Source organism: Falco punctatus (assembly GCF_963210335.1).
Source record: "Falco punctatus genome assembly, chromosome: 4".
NCBI lineage: Eukaryota > Metazoa > Chordata > Aves > Falconiformes > Falconidae > Falco > Falco punctatus.
Genome location: NC_137583.1, coordinates 2,538,281 through 2,558,170, shown reverse-complemented (window position 1 = coordinate 2,558,170; position 19,890 = coordinate 2,538,281). Strand labels below are relative to the sequence as shown.

Below are 19,890 nucleotides of genomic sequence, written 5' to 3'. Positions count from 1 at the left end.
GGGTGGGCAAAGGGGGGAGGCTCTCTATGTTCCAGTGACCTACGAGTTCTGAAAAGAAGTGAAGGTTTGTGCTGACTTACTGCTGAAAAAAACGGTACTTTTTGGAAGGGGGTGGGAGGGCAGAGAGGATAAAACAGAATGGCAAAATGTGGTCTGTTGGCAAATGTTTTATGACTAAGTATGAGTTCAATCCTTCTACTTCCATGTAGTCCATGAGTGAATTTTTAGCATTTCGTATACGGGAGACCAAAACACAGGCAGAGGCAGAAAAGGTGCATGCAGGCATGGTGAAAGCTTCTCCACACACATTTGAAATGGTTTGCTGGGTGGCATGTATATCTTTTTACATGTAAAAAATATGCTGCACATAATTGGGTGGCCTAATACACCACTAAGTTCTTAAGCTTTATTTCCTCTTTAAATTGGCAGACTGCATTTTAGTAACGGCAGGGGCCCACAGTGTTACAGCTGAGGGATCTAGCTGATCCTGTGGTTGGAGTTGTCCAAGTTTTACAGGTCTTCAGCACTTTTGGGAAAGCGATTGACTTGTATTTTGATCTCTTTGACCTTTGTCTTTGTTTATGTTCTCTAGATTGGGGCATTCATCATCTTCCAAAAACCCTACTAGAAGAAGTCTATCTTCAGATACGTGGCCTTCAGTCAGTGCAAATACTCTCCTTTCTCTCGATACGTACACGTGGGAACTGCTGGTCACAACACAGAAAGTAGCTCAGGTGGCTGCTTATGCTCAAACTGAGGGGGCCGGAGTGGTACAAAACGGCTTGTCCAGATCTTAGGATACTAGAAGATCTGAGGACGTTTGCAGAGGTGCAAGACAAAAAAAAGAGAAAAAGAAGAAATGTGACACCAGAGAATCATATAGCGTACCTCTTTGACAGAGCACCTGGCATTCTAACCCAGCGTTTTATGAGAGCCAAGTGTCTTTGAATTGTCCTGTGCTATGTGATGGTTCTGTATAGTGAACACACGGGTAAAAGAGTCATTTGCGTTACTCAAGCTAGGATTTGAACTCATGGGGAAGAGGTGACATACTAATTCCCTCATCATCTATGCCTTTCTATCTTTTGTTTTAAAGTGCAAAGTAATTAGTCTCAATGATGAAAAAATAGTGTGGTTTGTCAAGGCAATCTTAAAAAAATGTTACTATTTGTCCTATTTTAAATCAGGGAACTTTTTGCAATATGCTTACTTTATAGTATGGGCTGATATGTTGACACTTTCTGCAAACCTACCTATTATTTCTACTATCTAAATCAAAGTAAGTCGTTCACTGCAGCTGTTTGCTGCATCAACTAACAAAATAATTTCATTCTCTTGAATACAGCCATTTCTTATTGCCAGTTCTATTTGCCAGCTGGATTCTTTGTAATAAAGGTAAAGTTTATTTTTACTTAAATAAAAAAGTTCACAATTTCATAGTATGCTTGAACAGATCCAGCAGAATCTAGTTAAAGCTTTTCTTCAAATTGCACAAACTGTATTTCAGCCTCTGTGGGTTAGCAATGGCTGAACTGATTTCAATTTATGAGGCTGCAAGTTGTGCTGTAGGGAAAGAATCTATATTGCATTTCATACCAAAATTTGGCATCTAATTTGCATTTAATAGCAAGCTTTTAGTCAATTGAGCCAGCTGACTAACATCTTACCCGGCTGAGGGAAAACTACAGATTTAGGTTGTATTTGAAAGCTGGTTATGAAAACCTGCCTGACATGACCCGAATTTAGTGCTCTGCAGTGACGGCTTGAACTAGTGATCCGCTGAAAGAAAACACGGCACTGACAGCTTTTGCTTCCATGTGTTTACACAACAATCTGAAGATATAACTGCAGAACATACAACCAGCCAGCAGTCATATCACTTGGTGTGACCTGAGGCAACGTTTTGGCATGAACTGTTCAAGTCTTGCAAGAACATTTAGGTGTTACTGAAATAGCTTCTACTTGTTCATTGTGATTTTTACTAAAAATATTAACTTAGAACTAGTTCAGATCTGCTGATACCTAAAGTAGTTAATCTTCTGAATGCAGGGCCAAGCTTGGGCAAATCCCTAAATCTGAGAATACATACAGTTAGCTTTCTAATAAGTTTTCTTCACTAAGGAGCTGTAGAAAACAACCTTCTTAAAGTTTCTCTACAGTTTCAGAGATGATTCCATTCATTTTTCACTTTAGGAGAAACTCCCTTCCTAACTTGCAATTTTGCATATTTAGCTTAGCATTGAGAAGAAAATACTTAGGGTTTTTTTAGTGTCACTCATTCAGTGACAGAATTTCCGCATTAAAATCTAATCTTAAATCTTCATAGTCTCTCCCCCAATGTATCAAATTATTGCTTACAGGAACTAAATTTGCTTCTTTCATTAGGTTAGTGGAACCAAAGGTAGAGGGTTCATTGGCTATAAAGGTGGCGTTTCAATTTAGATATGATAATACTACCATATTTAAGCTAAGAACTGGAAAAATATTGTCTTCCCAGAGTTACATGGCCCAAGAGCAACCAATTCTTTTAGTGTGTGCTTAAGTTCCAGATTTGAACCATACAGCTGATGTAAAAATGTTTAGGAGCTGTGCTGAAACAAAGCCCAGGTTACTTTTTTGAAGATAAAATAAAGCAGATGAACTTCATATAATGTTGCTATGGTTGTACAGCATGTAAAAGCAGGGACGTACCCACGATGGATAGAACCTAAAAAGTGCTGGTTTATTATGGACTATGTAGAGTTCATGTAATGGTATTTCTTTATGATACTGACAATGCCAAGGGAAGACAAACAGTGCAATACAGCTCCCTTTTCTCACAGTAATGGAGACAACAGAAAAAAATAAATAAATAATGAACTTCTTTTAAACAAAAGACTGTGGGGACAACACTTCAGGACATTTTTGACATTGCTATAAGTTTCCACTTCTTTCTTCTCTGTAGCTGTAATAGAAAAAACTCTTCAGTTTCGTCCCACCTTGAAAGTTAGATTTATTATACTGCATCAGGCAAGAAAAATAAAAGAAATAGAATTTTAGATACTACAGATTTTTCCCATCAGAAGAAAAACATGAAGTTCAGAATCTCACCCCTGAGTATCACAATCTAGGCAAAATACACAAGGTCTGTTAAGCATCAACAGATGTCTTGTGGTTGGTAGTGTGTGGGCTTATACTCGAATGTTTACCTGGCTTCATATAAGCCAAGTATCTTGAGTTTGGTTCACATTCATTTCAGGCTCAAGGTTAAAGACTCACAACCTCTTTTTATTTCACTCTCTCCTGCTGAACCCTTTTGTCCAATGTTCTCTAGCCCTCTGGGAAAACAAACACATTTAATATTCAGACAGTAGAGAGTAGGGCACTGCAAAAGCAAATAAATTCAATACTGAAAGATCAGTAAGGTGATTAGTATAAAATTGTAAACAAGAGGTCAATTTTGCAAAGAGATGCCAACTCTTATGTGTAACTGATACTACTCTATATCAAGACTATAGCTATACAAAGGCAAATGAGTTTGGTCAAGTACTATTGCATATGTAAAGCTTTGAAATAGAAGGCATATCTTCAGTATATTTGGTTTAGGTTATTTTTGAATCCTCCCAGTTTTAGGTGAGTAGAATTAGATTAGGTATCCACGGGAGGAGATACTGCATGTATTGGAGTCACCTGTAAACGCTGTGGCTAGTATGTTCTGGAAGAAGTTGAGGGAAGTCAAAGATAAAATAAAAAAAAACCACTAAATTTTAGTAAAATTATAATTTCTAGGTTTCTGCTTTAGAGTGAAAGAGATGCATAACATTATCTGTTCTACTCTCCCTCTACATAAATATGCTGTAAATCCAGTAAGTGCTGCTAAAAAGTCAAACCACATGCAGCAAGAGGAAACAGAACCTACGTATTCTGCGAAATCCTCAGGCCTGAATCACATTTCACAAAAGGTTCACGTGACTATTATTCCCCTGAATTTTAAAGCATGAGATCAGAACCATATGCAGGGCTTTCACTTTCCATTGCATATCTCCTTTATTATTATTGTTGCAAAACTATGGAGTCTGACATTTTTTGTATCAAATTTGGCCAAGTTTAAATATATTATGCAACCCTTTGAAAGAATGTATTTCTGTTAGGAGTCTAAAGCTTCTTACCGTCCCAGACCTCCAGCTGAGGACTCGGTTTTATATTTAAGACTTCAAACCTAGTTAGCTTCCCTACAGGGAAGATATCAAGAAGTTGATTTTGATCTTGCATATCCAGCAGGATTGTGAATTCTTGGCTATAACCAGTAGGAACTCCTAAGCTCTAGTAGGATATCTCTGTCTCTAGTTTAATGATGTTCCCAAATAGTGCAATTTTTATAAACATGATTTTATATGTGGACTTTAAGTTCTGCTTGTTCCATTTCCTCATGTGATAGTTGTACCACGTTGCCACAAAAAGCAACTGACATTTTCCCATTTGCCCTAAGGCTAGAGCACCCGCTTGACTTGGTCTGAATATGGATCATTAATGGACAGCAATCTTTGCCTTAACATTTATCAAAACAGAGGATTTTTTTAAGTTGTTCTTATTTTTCTTCATGAGAAATTTTGACCCAAACTTAAGATTTTATCATAAGTTTTAGCTGTAAAGTCTGTCCACTTGAATGATGATTACATTTATACGAAACTAAAAATGTAAGATACACAAAAAAAGAAAAAGCTGCTCAAAAAGTAAATATTTTTTTCTTGATACAAAAGAATCTGATTTTCATATAGAACAGATTACAAGTGGTTAAACTAAGCTCTTTATAATTATCTATTGGTAAATGGACTGTAATAAGCACTAGAATTAGGCTCGCTGGAGGTCTTACATTAGTTTGACACAATCTGCAGATGCTTGTGCCCTTGTGCCACTCCGAAGCAAATGTTGCATGTATAAAGCTTCTACCTATAAATGCCAGTTTCTTAGCAAGTCTGGAATTTCAACTATTTTTTCAGTTAAAGGGAGAATGCAAAAAAGTTGTCTTTCCATGCAAATTACTGCCAATTTTGAAGATCGTAACCCCCTCCAAGAAGTGAATCAGGGCAAAAATACAGCCTTAGGGGTGCTATGCTCTTCTTTTGCTTGAAAACACTTTCTAAAAACCAACCAACCAACGAACAACATCAAAAAAAAAAACCCAACCAAAAACCTTCAGAAATCTGTATGATGGACAAATGCTACTGAGAATATTTCGTGATTTTTAGTAGGATTTTAATTGGCTGCTATAAAATTTGGAGTCATCATTGTGTATTTTTTGCTGTGTCATCCTTACAAGTGGCTTGTTTGAGGCCACTGTTGCTAGAGTTAATACAATAAAAAGTTGTGATTCCATGAAGCATTCACTTCTAAAAATCTCAGTCAAAAATGACAGACCTCAACAGAACAAAGGAAAAGGAATTTGCAAGTAAAGAATCAACAACAGATTCATCATCTGGGAGGCTGCCTTTTGGTGGGGTTTTTTTGGTTTGTTTCATTTGGTTTTCTTTTGTATGTTTGTTGCTCCCCCAATGTTTTCTACATTTAACAATATTTTTTAATTATAACCTTTTATGAAAGAAAGGAGTTATTTTATAAGGGACCTGCAGTTTCTGGCTGCTTCCACTTAGGAATAGTATTAACTATATATGAGAATGAGGGGAAGGAGGAAGAGTAAGTACAAGGGAATATTAAATGTGCATCTTTCTTGGAAAATTTACAGCCATGTTCTTTTGAAGTGCTACATACTGATAATATAAGCAACATCTGAGAACCAGATATAAATAGATTAGGATAAAGAATAACTTGTTTACTTTGTGTACAGCTAGATAGCCTCTACCTAATTAAGCAATGTAGCAAAGGCTTTAATCATATACTTAATTTTAAGCACAAGCCAACATTTTGTTTTCCTAATTCTGAGCTTCAAAAATAAAAAAGATGCTCCATTGCCCCACTGTATCTGATTTTGTTTTCCCAAAATAAAATGTAGAAAGAAATGCATATAAAATAAATATCCACTGGGTGGTGGGACAGCCCTGTATCTAAAACCACTTTTAACTCTGCAGTGTAACAGCTTTCCAGTGATGGAAGATTGTGTGTGTATATGTGTGTCTATATGTATAGGTGCTCAAGCACAACAGGACAAAACCTGAGAACCTGGCCAAGACCATATTGCAGACAAAGCCTTATTGTTCTGTATGTTTTTAAAAATTTTCTGTAGCTTAAATGTGTGCATATTAAACACATATGCGTTTAAACAAATTTTCTACTTTTCTCAGAGTATATAAAATTCCAGTTTTCAATTTGCAGAATTTTCCCTATGTTTACTTACAGCTGCAACGTTTTTCAAAAGAGGTAACAGACTAATAATACGGACCTCATTGTTATCAATTCATGCTGACATGCATAGGTTTGTAATTTGTTATTGGCAAAAACACTACGACAGCTAAAAATTATCACTAGGGAAACTTTAGTACTGTAGAAATTATTCCTTGGTATAAATTGCTTTTAATTAAGGTATTCCACAACTCTATGAAAGATCTGAATGTGCCATATTTATGAACAGCTGAAAATTTGGGGTAGTAACTTACTAATCTGTTTCACAAACTGCTTTAGATGTGGCTGCACTTGACAGGTAAATTTCTTTTTAAGTGTGCACTAACCTTTGAATCAAACATTAGTCTGCCCAAAAATACTAGAAAAAATACTTTTTTTCTAAAAATTCCAAAATGTTATTATGAATCTGCAAAAAAAAATATAATCTCACAGATTGGTGAGGTGTTACAATGAACTACTTATTAAAAAGCTATACAATTAGCAAAGAACTGCATAAATGCTCTATTAAATTAGACTTACATATTCTTATTGATAGAGCATCATGTGATTCTCATATTTTTTATTAGGTATTGATATCAGAACCTCTGCATTTTGGGCACCCAAAATGACACCTGAAATATCCTGATTGTTTCAACATGCTGAGCACCATTTCTTTGAAAATAAACCTCCCTGACAGTATCTCATATTGGGACCTTTCAAGTATTAGACCCTTTTGTCTTTGCTATACCCTCAAGATTTCCCCTTGATATTTCCCAGGATATATCTAAATTATCAGTATTTTTAAGATTCTTGAAGGGAGGCAAAGGCTTCAAAAGCAGAAGTGTGATTATTTCATTATTCCCTTGCCCCACATAGGAGGAAGGTAATGATTTAGAGTTTAATTCATTCTGAGCAACTAAGAGGAAAAAAGTCAGTCCTGCCCAACCACATACATTTTAAGCAATGAGCTGAAAAGCAGACCTAGGTGTGCATTTTGCAACTGCAATTTTCTCAGAAAGTGCTGCCAATTCACAAAAACATACCCTGTTGCTATGAAATTTGGATTAGGAAAGGTTTTCCAGGTTCTGGAAGATGAACAACCAACTGTAAATATGCAACTTAAAAATAAAACCCACTTCTTTTTCCTTTGGTTTTTCACTGTCATTCATTAGCTTTGCATCATTGTATTAATAAATCAAAACTTTCCCTAAGGGTTATAATTCAAAGCACACAGTGGGTTGATATTAAACAGACATTATATTGTGGTAATAAAATAGTAACAGTCCAGAGGAACCACTTTAAAAGGCCTAATCTCTGAATGTCCTCTGCAACAGAGATACATATCTCCAGGTAGTTTAACGAATCAATCGTCCGTTTTTTATTTTGCTGAGTAAATGTGGCCATAACTGATGAGTTCTGTAGACCTCATTTATTTCTCCAAATAAAAAAAGATACGTCAAAAACTAGCAGATTATGCTGTCTCCTATTAATTAACTTCAGCCCATAACCTAGTAAGGCCTTCATCAAGACACAAGACTATTCAATTCTTAGTCACTTTGGAGTGAAGAGAGGAAAGATAAATTGTCTCTTTTAATTTTATTAGATCTATCCTTTCAGGCTGCTGCCTACAGGATGTCGGTGAAACATTTCCCACAGCAGAGTGAGCTGCTGCCTGTTTTCTGCTCCAGTGTAGAAATGCTATCATGGAAATCGTTCCCTGAATGAAAGGCTGGTTTCTGTGTCGTGCTTTGTGTCCTGCTCAGTGTGCAACTGAGGGGACTTGGGCTCCGAGTTCTGTGAAGCAGGTTCCAGTGCCCGTGGCACAGCAGGGGTACGCAGCTCAGTGGCTTTGCCTCTCTTGATCATGCTGCTGCCCCAAAATGGTTGGTTCTGCAGGTGTAAAAGCCAGCAGGCCAAGTGGCCCAAGAAAAGACAGGAAAAGATACAAATTTTCTCCAAGAAGCAAATGCTGAAGTTGGAACCTTCATGGCTCCTTGGGTTCCTAGCAAAAGCAAAGTTTCTCCTTTGACCTTTAATTCCAACAAAACTTCTAATGCATGTCTAAATGCTCAATGTTCAGATACTGAGGGGGGTTGCACTCAAACTGAATGGAAAGGTCAAACTTCCATCTTTTCTGCAGGTGCTCTAAAACTTTACTTCCTTCCTTTGTCTGGCTTCCCTCTCTCTGTTGGCCAGACAGACGAGACTGGCTTCTTCTCTGTTCACCCAACTTTTCACTAAAACTTCAGCAAGGAATATACCGCAATATTTTGTAAAGTAACAAGCTTGTAAACTGCGTTCTATAAATTTTAATACTCTTAAACGCTGGCTATGCTGTAAAACAGAATAGCTACTTACAGGCCTGAATAAATAAAACTATGAAAACAAAGATTCGTGAGTCCCTGAGCAACTGGAATTTTACTGTCAGTGAAGCAGCCCTTTTTGAGTAGCCACTTCCAAGTTGTTACTTACTTCACTACCTCTTTAATAGATGCTTTGTTTGCACATAAAAGCAAGCTGTCAGCCTCACGATGTCAGTGTTTAGAAACTGGCTTCTTCTAACAAAGAAATCTGTTACCACATTTATTTTGTTCTTTTGGCGCTATCCTTTAACTTGTCTATTTCCCTCCTCCATTAACGCTTACCTCCCAGTGAATGTAGAGATAACAAATCTATTCTTCCATAATTCATGTAAATCTTAACCCCTTAGCCTTGCATCATAAACTACCTTCTCTTTCCTTGTTCCTTCCTGTACATGTGCAAGAGTACATCTCTCTTAGACATGAGTGACCTATATTACAGAGTCTTCCAGATGGAATGATCTTTTATCCGTCAAGCTGTATTGCTTAATATAAGATATTTGTAAAATCATTTAGAGTATATAATTTATAAGCAGTACGAATCGTACCCAATGAGATTGAGAAAAAATGACACCAAAGGCTCAAATAAAATCAAAATCTCCATACACGGGATAAAAAAATGTCTAGAAATTCCTGTCCTAACAGGAAGTTAAGAAAACTTGCAACAAATCATGGAGAGTATCTACTGTACACAAAGTAATCATGTTATGTGTTCCTGGGGATGGCAAACTAATAAACATAACAGGACAACATGGGAGAGGGCAAAGTAGCTTAGTCTGAAGTGACTGCTACGTAAGTTGGCATCTCTGTAGGTCTGATGCATTAAGAATACACACTCACGCCCAGCCGCAGCAGCAGATGTGCTGGTAGGAGAGGAAAGAGCATTGGATAACGATACGTGACTAGGGCTAGAAATATTGGTTACATCCTGGGTCTGGCTTGTGACGGAGGACTGTCTCCTTAGAGCCCCCTGAAAGGAAGTGCCACTCTTGAAAGTATTGACTACTTCGATCTGTAATGGAGGAAAGAATGAGACAGGTTGCTTAAAGTATGGATACAGTTGCATAACTGACAGGAATAATAATGAAAAACAATAAATAACCGTGCACACAGTTTTACTTCAAAGGGAATCAATACTTTTAAGTGTTCTTAGATATGAAATGATCCAAATTTTCTGCCTGGATAAAATGAAACAGCTCCATAGAGGCAGTGGAACTGCATCAGTTTAAACAACTAGAAGATTTGAAATGACAATCTTTAAAATTTAAATGATTTTGTTTATATGTAAATAAAGTAAATCCAACTGGAATACTTGATACAACTAATCTCCGCTTTTTTCCTACAGAGAATAAAATTACTTTGCTATTGCTCTCTAGGTATTCTTCCAGAGGGAAGAAAATCCAGTCACTTAATTGGAATTTGGGGGGGTGGGGACGACACCTCATCGAATCAAAAAAGCTTTAAAATACTCTAAATACGACTCCATTTTGTCTACAAAACCAGGGTTGTCAGAATACTAGCTTGATAAAATAGAAAGCATTCCAAAATGTTATCTGACTTTTTCTATAATTAGTTTGTATAAAGTAAGTACAGTGATAATGAATATTAGTCTTTTATAACTATATATTTTAAAAGATTCCTACTTTATACAGAGCACTTGAAATCACACAGAAAATCATGTGGAACTGGATTAACTATTGCAGCAAATATTATTGGAATTTTCTACTTGTTACTTCCATATGTCTACGGTATGCACTGTTTGATATATCCATCCTGATCGCCCACCACAGAGGATGAGTTAAAAAAAAGAGCTGAATATTTCGAGGCATTCTTTGTCACCGGTATAACCCAACAACAAGCAGGCTCTGTGTACAAATGTAAAGTCAGGGATGGCAGCTGATAATATCAAGGAGAAAATATCATCTGCAAAACCCTACACACCAAAACGTCCTCTTCGTTACATTAGTACAACCACAACATGACAAAGCAACAGCAGTAGTATCAGTTAGAAGAATTCAACCATTATTATTTGAAGTAACCCACTGTTATGAGATTTGTATCTTGCAACCCAGATTTCTGAAGATACACAGCCTAGATAGTAGCTGGGAGAAGGTATAGCAGTATATTTATCAATTAAAACAGCACAAATCTTGGCATAAGCCCTCCTGAATTTTCCAAGTTGAAAGCACTACAGTAAATTGGCTGACATTTTCTGCTGTGCCCAGTCTTAGGAATAAACAAATTTGTATGGCTTCATCTTTAATAACATGGATGTATTCCCTCCCATTATTTTATCTTGGGACATTATTTTCCTGCACATTTTTTCTAGGAATAAGCATACCACAGCCAGCTGTAAAAGGGATCAAAGGTTACGGCTTTAAAATTTTCACACTGAACTTTTACTATACAAATGTGAAACAGCTGATTTGTTCACTGACCCACTGTCTGAGAGTCCTGTTTACAACATGCTTTTCAATGTGCACACTCGTAACGTACAGTATTAAGCAGTCACCACAATGCTTTACAGCTTTGCTCTCAGGGTTTTCTGCAGCAGTCTAACTTTGAATTACATGTCCAATACAAATATCACAGTAAAAAAAAATACAATATAAGGTGATTAGCATATGCAACAGGGGTACATGTGGATCATTTCCTACGGTTCATATTGGCATTTAGGAAAAAAAAACCATATGGCTCAAACCATTGGGTATATATGAAGGCATATTAAATACTCACCTGAAATGTTCACTGTACAAAAGCAGAATTAAATACAGATCTTGGGTTTTCATGATCTAACACAGGTGACAGAGCACTCTTCAAAAGAGACCATTCAAAAAAGATTTTAAAGACTCTTACTGAGAGCATGAAGTGCGTATCACTGTGAAAGACACAGATGATAAATCCTAAGCCAATGGGCATTTCTAGGCATACAAGTGTCTTCCTAATAAACTGAAAGGGAAAACCTTCGTATAAGAATGAAAAGGTAAGGGAAGATCTGTACTTAATAGTTTCTCCAGAGAACGAGAATTACAGGCATGTAATTTACTTGTTCTCCTGAAGAAAGTAACTACAGATCTTCATGGATATGATTCACAGGGGGAGGATGACAACTTTTTCAGCATCTTTAAGGCTGAACATACAGGGCTGTGTTCTGCCTGAAGCCAAGAAAGAAGAGAAGAGCTTGGCCCAAAAGTTTATCTTCCAAAACGAGAAGACAATAAAGAAAGAGTTCATAGAAACAAATAATGCATTTTAAGTGAAGATGTAGTTTTTTAACTACAAAAGAATGCATTTATTTAGAACAACTCAAGTTGCTAAAAAGAAGAAAGGAAATTATGTCATACATCATAGAAAGTCTGAAAAATTTGAAACAAAATATAGGATGCAATCATGTGTTGACTATAGGACTTCAAGTAGAGAAAAAACATACTGTCCTATATTTGAGGCTTATTTGTAAGGTTGGAATTTTTCACCTATCTCATTTTTCTGGATGTTCTACACTCGAGAAGATCCATAGTTTTAAGGTACACACAGCAAATAAAAATATCAGTGAGCAGTTTGAAAAAGAAAAAAAAGAACCTTGTACTAGCAGAATAGTTCTGGCACAACAAATATTTTTCTGATGTTTAACACAGAACAGACTTTCAGCAAGCATTGCTGTTCTCATTAACATTAACAGGACTGAAGTCTCAGGCACCTAATCTACCAGGATGTTATTTAAAAACAAAACAAACAACCAACAACAACAACAACAAAAAAAACATTTCTGCATGAAATAAAACAGTTTTCATTCCACTTACACTGGGTTGTTGCAGTGTTTTCTATATTAGAAGCTATATGGAAAGCCAGAAATCAAGGTGCTAGTTTTTTACCTAACTTCAAAAGTACTTGCCAGGAGTAACTTCCATTGCTACAGGGTTTGCACTGGTTTGAGAGAAAAGTTTAAATGCAGGAAAAGAAGGGAAAGAAAAGTACTCTATGTACTTTTTAGTATCTAAAGAGAAATTGTCCTTTTCCAGTAGCACCCGTCACCTGTATATTTTTGAGTTTTTGCTTTTATTCTAAGAATATTTATATACACTTATTTCCCACCTTAAGCAGATAAAGCAAACTGAATCATGGGATAAATGAAGCAGAGGAGGAAAGAATCAGGCCTGGTGGTGTAAAAATCTCTCATGTAGCCTGAAAAGTTTTCAAATCCTCACACTTTGCATTTTTCCATACTCAAATGTGAGGCAAGTAGAATGATTTTTTGATAGACAATTAAAAAAAGATGCCATGAGGTTTGGTTGTTGCTCAGATTATGCAGTTTTGCCTGAAAGTGAACTTGCCAAACTTCACATAGGCTACTAGATCTGTCAAGATAGCATGATCAGTCTTGTCTCTTCCTTCAGAATGAAGAATTTGTGAGAACTGCAGCAAAGGCTTGGAAAAAAATGATGAAAACTAGCAGAGGTTGCAAAGTCCTGTCTTTGACACAACTTGAGACCACCTTTATATCTTTCTGAAAGTCGCATGACTAGGATGGGTCCTTTGTGAAACCTGCTGTGCCAGTGGGCTTCTGAGAGAGGACCCCATCAGGAAACACTCTTCCATTCAGAGAAGGAGAACATGCATCCATCCAGAGAAGCCCTATAGTATATTGTTATGGCAACAAAATATCTAAATGAACAAAAGTAGGAAAAAAAACCCCAATAAAATCAGAAGTAGATATCAAGTCTCTTTGACTTGGTTATGTGCATTTTTCACACACCTTTCTTTAAACTAAACTAATGCATATCTTCACAGAAATATGTCTGACATTGCAATATGAAGAATCAACAGCGCTTTGAATCCTCTGTTTTGAAAGAGGGTGTGAAAAAGAGAAAGATATCTTTAGTATTGCAAAGGTTTTGTCAGTTTGGATGAGTTTTTATTGGAGCATTATAAGGAAGACCTCTCAGTTATCTGAAAAAAAACCCCACCAAACCCCACTAATGCAGAATCTTTATAACTGTCTTAGGACTGAAGGCTTTTGTTGAGTGCTGTGGCTATCTGTCCAATAATGACTGAATAGAAAATAAACAAAAATAATCTAACATACATCACAAGTGCATGATGGTAGAAACGGGTCTTGTTAGGATCTGAGTGATCAATCCAGTTATGAGAGTCTAGAGTTTATTCCTAATCTTACTGTCATCCTGTTATATATATAAAGGGAGGGGATGCTCTACCTTCTTCTTCCGTATCTCCAGAAGTGCATTAGACATCAGAGGATTCTTGCAAATCCTCCAGCTCCCCAAGGATGCTACAGACATCCTCATCTTCTTCCATCAACTCTTCTTTAGCTGGCTTCCTGAGAAATGTAGTACAAGTGTATGAATTCATTTGGATGGGCCACAACACATAGAGCATCAAAATGCGCTCAACTCAAGGTCCATCCAACAGTGGATCTAATTTGACCTGTGTATAAATTCATCACTCTCCAGTGGATACCTTGGAACTATTTTTGAATCTGTTGGCCCATTTCCTTTTTTCATTATCATTCCACAGATGTGAAATGGATGTAAAAGTTAAAGTCACTGGATAAACAAAATGAGGAAAAAAAAATCACAGAGGCTTCTTGGCAGGAAAGAAATAACATATCCTACCGAAGATATTTCTACAACTAAGAGCAGAAAGGAAACTAAGAAGATGGATGTTAGCAAAGAAATGTAATTAATGTTCATTTTGTTTTAAAGAGTGTAAAAGAATAATTTATCTGTGAATTAAGTGGACAAAGATATGCAGAACTAAAAGCTACCTCTCAGACTAGAAAAAGAACTGAGAGAGTAATTTGCTTTTTTGTGCTCATAGTTGTTTACACTCACCACAACCAGTAAGACATCCTGACAGAAATGCCAACAGACAACACTCCTCCTACAGCCATCAGGAAGAAAAGAATGCACATTTAGAGGTCACCTTTTCATAAGGATCACCATTACCTGGGCACCTGCTTGTCACCTTTATACTGTGACAATTTGAATTTTCACTAATGATGAGTGCTCCTGACTCAATAGAGTCAAGACACACAACCTCAAAGCTGAAGATCCATATTTAATTAATTACCACAGAATCCTGGGAATTTACCCAAACCCTTCATCCCTCTGATGGCAGTTTCCACCCTCTTTATTGTTTGCTCTGTAGATGCACTAGAGAAACCTAAATGTCCTACTTTCTGTTAACTGCTTTCCCTCTTTTTTTTTCTAAAATGCATGGCTGCCTCTTTCTGCAGAAAAAAAGTACAAATTTGTAGATGGAAAAAGGGACAAAGTACTTGAATGAAGACAAAAATCAAAATCTTCTGAAATAAAAATGTTCTTCAAAAGATTCTTTAAAGAAAAAATATTTTCTTAATTATCCACGTATTTTTTCTTGTAAGCACCATGTAAAAAATTCACATCTGATATGGTGAGTACATATCTGTCTGTCAGAGCTGCTCTCTTCTGTAAGCTTGCACAAATACTTGATCTTAGAAAGATCAAGTAGAGAGGACTGGAGTGCTACAAAACATGCCACTTCACTGCAATGGGGAAGGCAAAATAGTTCAAATAATCTTTTAGCACTACAGGACAAACTTTACTAGATAACCTAATCTGTACTATATTTAGCACCATGATTCAGTGTAAATATTTAGTGTATTGAAAAATGCCTTTTTTTTTTTTGCATTTAGCAAAAGCTGGGGATTTTTAAAATGAAAAGATATTTCTAAGAAATCATCCATAGTAGCCAACACACACGTTTCAATAATTAATAGCTGCTTAGGCCATTACTACTAAAAATAAATCCAGAAACACATTTTTTGTTACCCAATAGGAAAGAAAATAAATTCCTTTTAATCATGAGATGTATATATATGGTAGTGCCAGAACTGAAAATATTTTTTTTTTTTTAATCAATCAAATGTCATTTTAGACTCAACATTTCATATTATCCTGTTATTGCAGAAGTGGCAACAACAATGTATTTTTGACAAAATAAACCAGTATGTTTCAGAAACCCTTCATAACATTTTGCTAAGCACTGTCAGAGCTATTTTATAGTAGCACTATTTTATTATTCTGTTTCATCTATATATTCTAATATTATGTTTATTATTCTACTTCATCACTGAAGTAGAAAAAGAATGTCTATTCACAGCAGTCACAAAAAGTAGTCCTATTTTTTGCGTATTATCATTTTATAATCTTTTCACTTTGTCTCTTGCACACACCCCTTTGTTCAGTTCACCTATTTCACTTTTTCATGTGTTCCTCCTTTGAAACAGTAAAGCAATTAACAAGTACCACCATTCGCACACACAAACACCCTGTGCCTTTCCTTATAACGTTATCTTGCCTTGATCAAGATTAAACATCTTTTTTTTTTTTTTGAGACCATGTGGGCATTCACTTTTAGCATACCTGGGTTTGGATTCTGTTGAGCCCTCTGAACCAGAGAATTTGTCCACGTCGAAGTTCTCTCTCTGCATGATCAATTTCTTCAACATCTTCATTGAGTTCTTCTTCAGGGACCTCCTCCTTCTCAGTGAGCCTCCCTGCCTCCTTTAAAAACTTTAGCCTACTTGTTGGGATGGTTGCAATGACCTAAAATTATAAACAAGTACTGAAAACATAAGCCTCATTCAATAACAATATCATAATAATCTGCTAATTACAAAAGACACTGACATTTTAATGGGCTCTATAATATTTCAGGAAACCTAAGATAAACATATTCATAACGGTACTTTACCCTTACGCAACTCAACTCCATTTTAGTAAAAAATACGATGTTTACTGTGTAAAGAATTAGCATTACTTGCATCATTAAACCACACAGGCAATACATAGCTATGGAGCAAGCTTAAGATCAGGGAAAATGTCCTTTTTAAAAAAACTGAAAGAAGATGGAAGCATTTGAATGTAATCGTTTAAAGAAAACTTAGGAAGACTGGCATGTCTGCAAGTTTGGGTACTTCTAACGACTGATAATAACCTCATGTATGTTAAAGTAAGCTTAAAACTAGTTGCAGCTCATGCTTTTAAATCTTTTCATGCTACATTGGTTCACGTATTCAGCTTCTCTCTGTTTCAGCAAGTTGAAATGCTTTTCTAAGCACATATAAAAAATGAAGTTTCTGAAAGGTGGGTTTGACTGTCTTCCTGTTGGACAACTTCTAGGGCTCTCTCTTACTATGTGTCCTTATTCCTAATAAATTCTGATTAACTCAGCCCCTCTTCTTATTCTGTTTGTTCACCAGAGTGGTCCTTGGAAGTAATTAATACAGGAGAGAGCTAATAATCTTAAAAATTGACTAATACTGCAGTTAGACAATTTTCTAACACAATTATTTTTAAATACATTTCAGCGTTACCCTCTTGGGCAGTCATTTTCTCTTTGTTCTGATGTCTTTTGTCAGCTTGAACAAAAACATGAGCAGATGGCTATTTAAACAAGACATTACCTGGAACATATTGAACACTTAAACAATATCTGCAAAGTTAACTACTAGACCCATTTAGCAAAAAAAAAAAAAAAAAAAAAAAAAGTGCTGCAATTTTTCTTTTGTTTGTCTTTGTTTCAGCAGTGAGGAATTACATCTCTGAAGGCCAAATGTGTGGAAAACAGAGAGAGAATCAGACAGTTGCACGAAACTTAGTGAGGATGCATCCTACAGTTTTGGAAAACTGGAATGGATATAGTGAAGACACGTGAAAAGGCACCAAACATTTTTGGGATGAAAATAAACTGCTGAGTTTCCCAAGGGTCTCCTTGAACTTCATGATCCACAACTCCATTTTTATGGTATAATTTATAAAGAAATATAAATGAAAAAAAAAACCAAACCCCAAACAAACAGCAATCTGCTTCTACCTTACTAGAGAACTTCTTTAAAATGCATTTTGGGGGTTGAAACGCAAGTTGTAAACTTGGAATATTAATAAATTGGTGTGACACGAGCAAAGACAGAACAAGAGAAAAAAAGAAAAGGTAAATGCTAGTCATTTATAAATACTTACTGAAACTCCTTCAGCTTCTCAGCTTTCAAAACACTATAGTGCCAGCACTCTACAGAAAGAAGCTACTTGAGAGTCTCTCGTATCTGATGAAATTGATGGTGATGAAGGACTTGCAAGATAGTGCACACAGAAACAACTGTATTTGGTAGTGATTTTGTGCAATAGAACGTTCCTCTCCTTAACTTCTCTTAAGCTAGGCTGGTAGATTCTGCTCTAATTCTTTTCATTGGGTGTTTGCATGTCTTTTTGTTTGTTCGTTTGTTTTCTGTATCTGCAGGCACCAGCCCAGTTTAGGTAACAGCAGGCTCAGTAGACTGGATGTAGATTAAGGAACTAACTAACATTCCCAGGAAAAGTATTGCAGTTTTAAAGAGCGATCAATAATTCTGGGGATGTAACATGAAATACTTTGGAAAGAACTGGTTTTCAGAAGTGATGAGGGCCACCTTTTAGAAAACTGTTCCTCAAATGATTTTTTAAAGCGCCAACTTTAACATCCAAACTCAAAAATCTTAATTGGCTTTAGTGATTCACAAGAGCAGCAGGCTCAGGAAACTAATAAAACCAAGGGATAACCAATCTGCTTTGTGCTGAACTAGGATTAGTGACAGCAGGAGAGAAGAGGCTGAGAAAGGAGAGGAGCACCTCTTCCAAAGGGCAAGGGGTCTCTCCCACTGCGGAACTCCATGAAGAGAGGCCTTGCTACAAACTGTAAAGCATGGAAATATGTAAATAATACATTTTTTCAGCTTGTGTTTTTTTTTTTTTTTTCTGGTTTATCACTAAATACTGACCACAAGAACAAAGATTTTTTTCCTCTATATTTTCTCTGTGTGAAATTGTAATCTTTTCAGTGGTAAAATTGTTGAGGTATCCCAATCGCCATTTTAATTTAACGGTTAGGCTCTCACCATAAGGCTTGGGCAACTGTGCCCATCTTCAACCTGAAAACAGATGCTGATATTATTCTTAGTTTTCAAAGGTTATGTAATAACCATGTATAACACAATTTAGAAGTCAAATAGCACATTGATGAAAGGCTGTGGCAAATTCTTCCCAGCTGAATGAACTGGTAAAACAGCTAGGATTTTTCTCTCTTTCCCTACATTTCTTCCCCTCTCCCAAAGGTGGTATCTTCCCACGAGCTGAAAACAAATTTTTCTTTCCAAGAATTATCAAATAGATTTTAGCTCTTTGTCCTCCAAGGTCATAAATCAAATCCCATCTTCAGGTAATAATTACAGTACAACGATCTCATAGCGGTGGTTTCCAGCAAGATACGCCTTAAAAGCTGTAATAACTCTGAGCTTATTTCTTAAAAAAAATCTGAGGCCCAATTGTCCAAAACAGTAATTTTTTTTCCCTAAGAGAACAAATAATCAGTTTTGAAAGCTATCACCTATTCATCACACTTCCAACAGAACCATTCAGCGGTCACTTGCAGTTGGCAATTTCTTGCCTGTTTCTTCATAGGCAAACTAGTTGATATATACATATCTTTACATCTGAGAGGCAAAATGTAGCCTCACAGGTGGCATCAATTTAAATACATTAATAATGCAAAGATGAAAAAATTAACATTATTATTAACTTTGCAATACGTGTTCCTACATACAAGGCCAACGTAGCGTTTTAACAATACTGATTGTATCTGTAGTATTACTCCAGGACAGATAATAAAATAATTTAATTACCTCATTGACACTTGTTTTTACAGCTAGATGTGATTTTATATTAGCTAATGATGACAGAGGTTGCAGCAGAATTTTAAAATGACGCATGAATTAAACTGCACTTCTCTACAGCTATTCTAGGAAAAATTCCTTTTTCTTTCCCCCCCTCTTCCATCCACCGCCCACAGAAGCAGGCAGGGCAAAGGATCACTGCAGGCACCTATTAAATGCACTGGACTTCGTCCCACGCCAGCGATGAGGCTACTGGGGATTGACAGAGCAGCGGTTTCAGCAAGGGAATGAGCGGGCTGACATGGAAGTAGAATCTTTTCACTTCCAAAAATTTGGCATGGCTGAACATACCCGTGCTGCAATGGGTGCTCGGTTGCAGGAAAGGTTGCAGTGTGTCTGCCCTTACTATACTTCTTTTGTGACTAGAGGACTAGGTTATGAATCAAACATCTTTCATGAAAAAGCCTAACTGAAGAACACCTTGGTGAAAGCACACCCTGCTTAGGGAAA

At 36.4% G+C, this 19,890-nt stretch overlaps 1 protein-coding gene across 16 annotated transcripts in view; it reads right to left on the bottom strand.

Annotated features, from left to right (window-relative positions):
* The window catches only part of ATP2B2 (ATPase plasma membrane Ca2+ transporting 2), a 434,838-nt gene that overhangs the window by 6,880 nt on the left and 408,068 nt on the right, over positions 1-19,890 (bottom strand). For 9 of the 16 annotated variants that reach the window (XM_080385377.1, XM_080385386.1, XM_080385387.1 and 6 more), the window contains one exon: positions 16,097-16,279. In XM_080385377.1, the coding sequence (XP_080241503.1) occupies positions 16,097-16,279 (183 nt within the window). Of the gene's footprint in view, positions 1-3,188; positions 3,318-9,515; positions 9,688-16,096; positions 16,280-19,890 lie in introns of all 16 variants that reach the window. The other 7 variants (XM_080385389.1, XM_080385380.1, XM_080385381.1 and 4 more) reach the window with 5 other exon arrangements.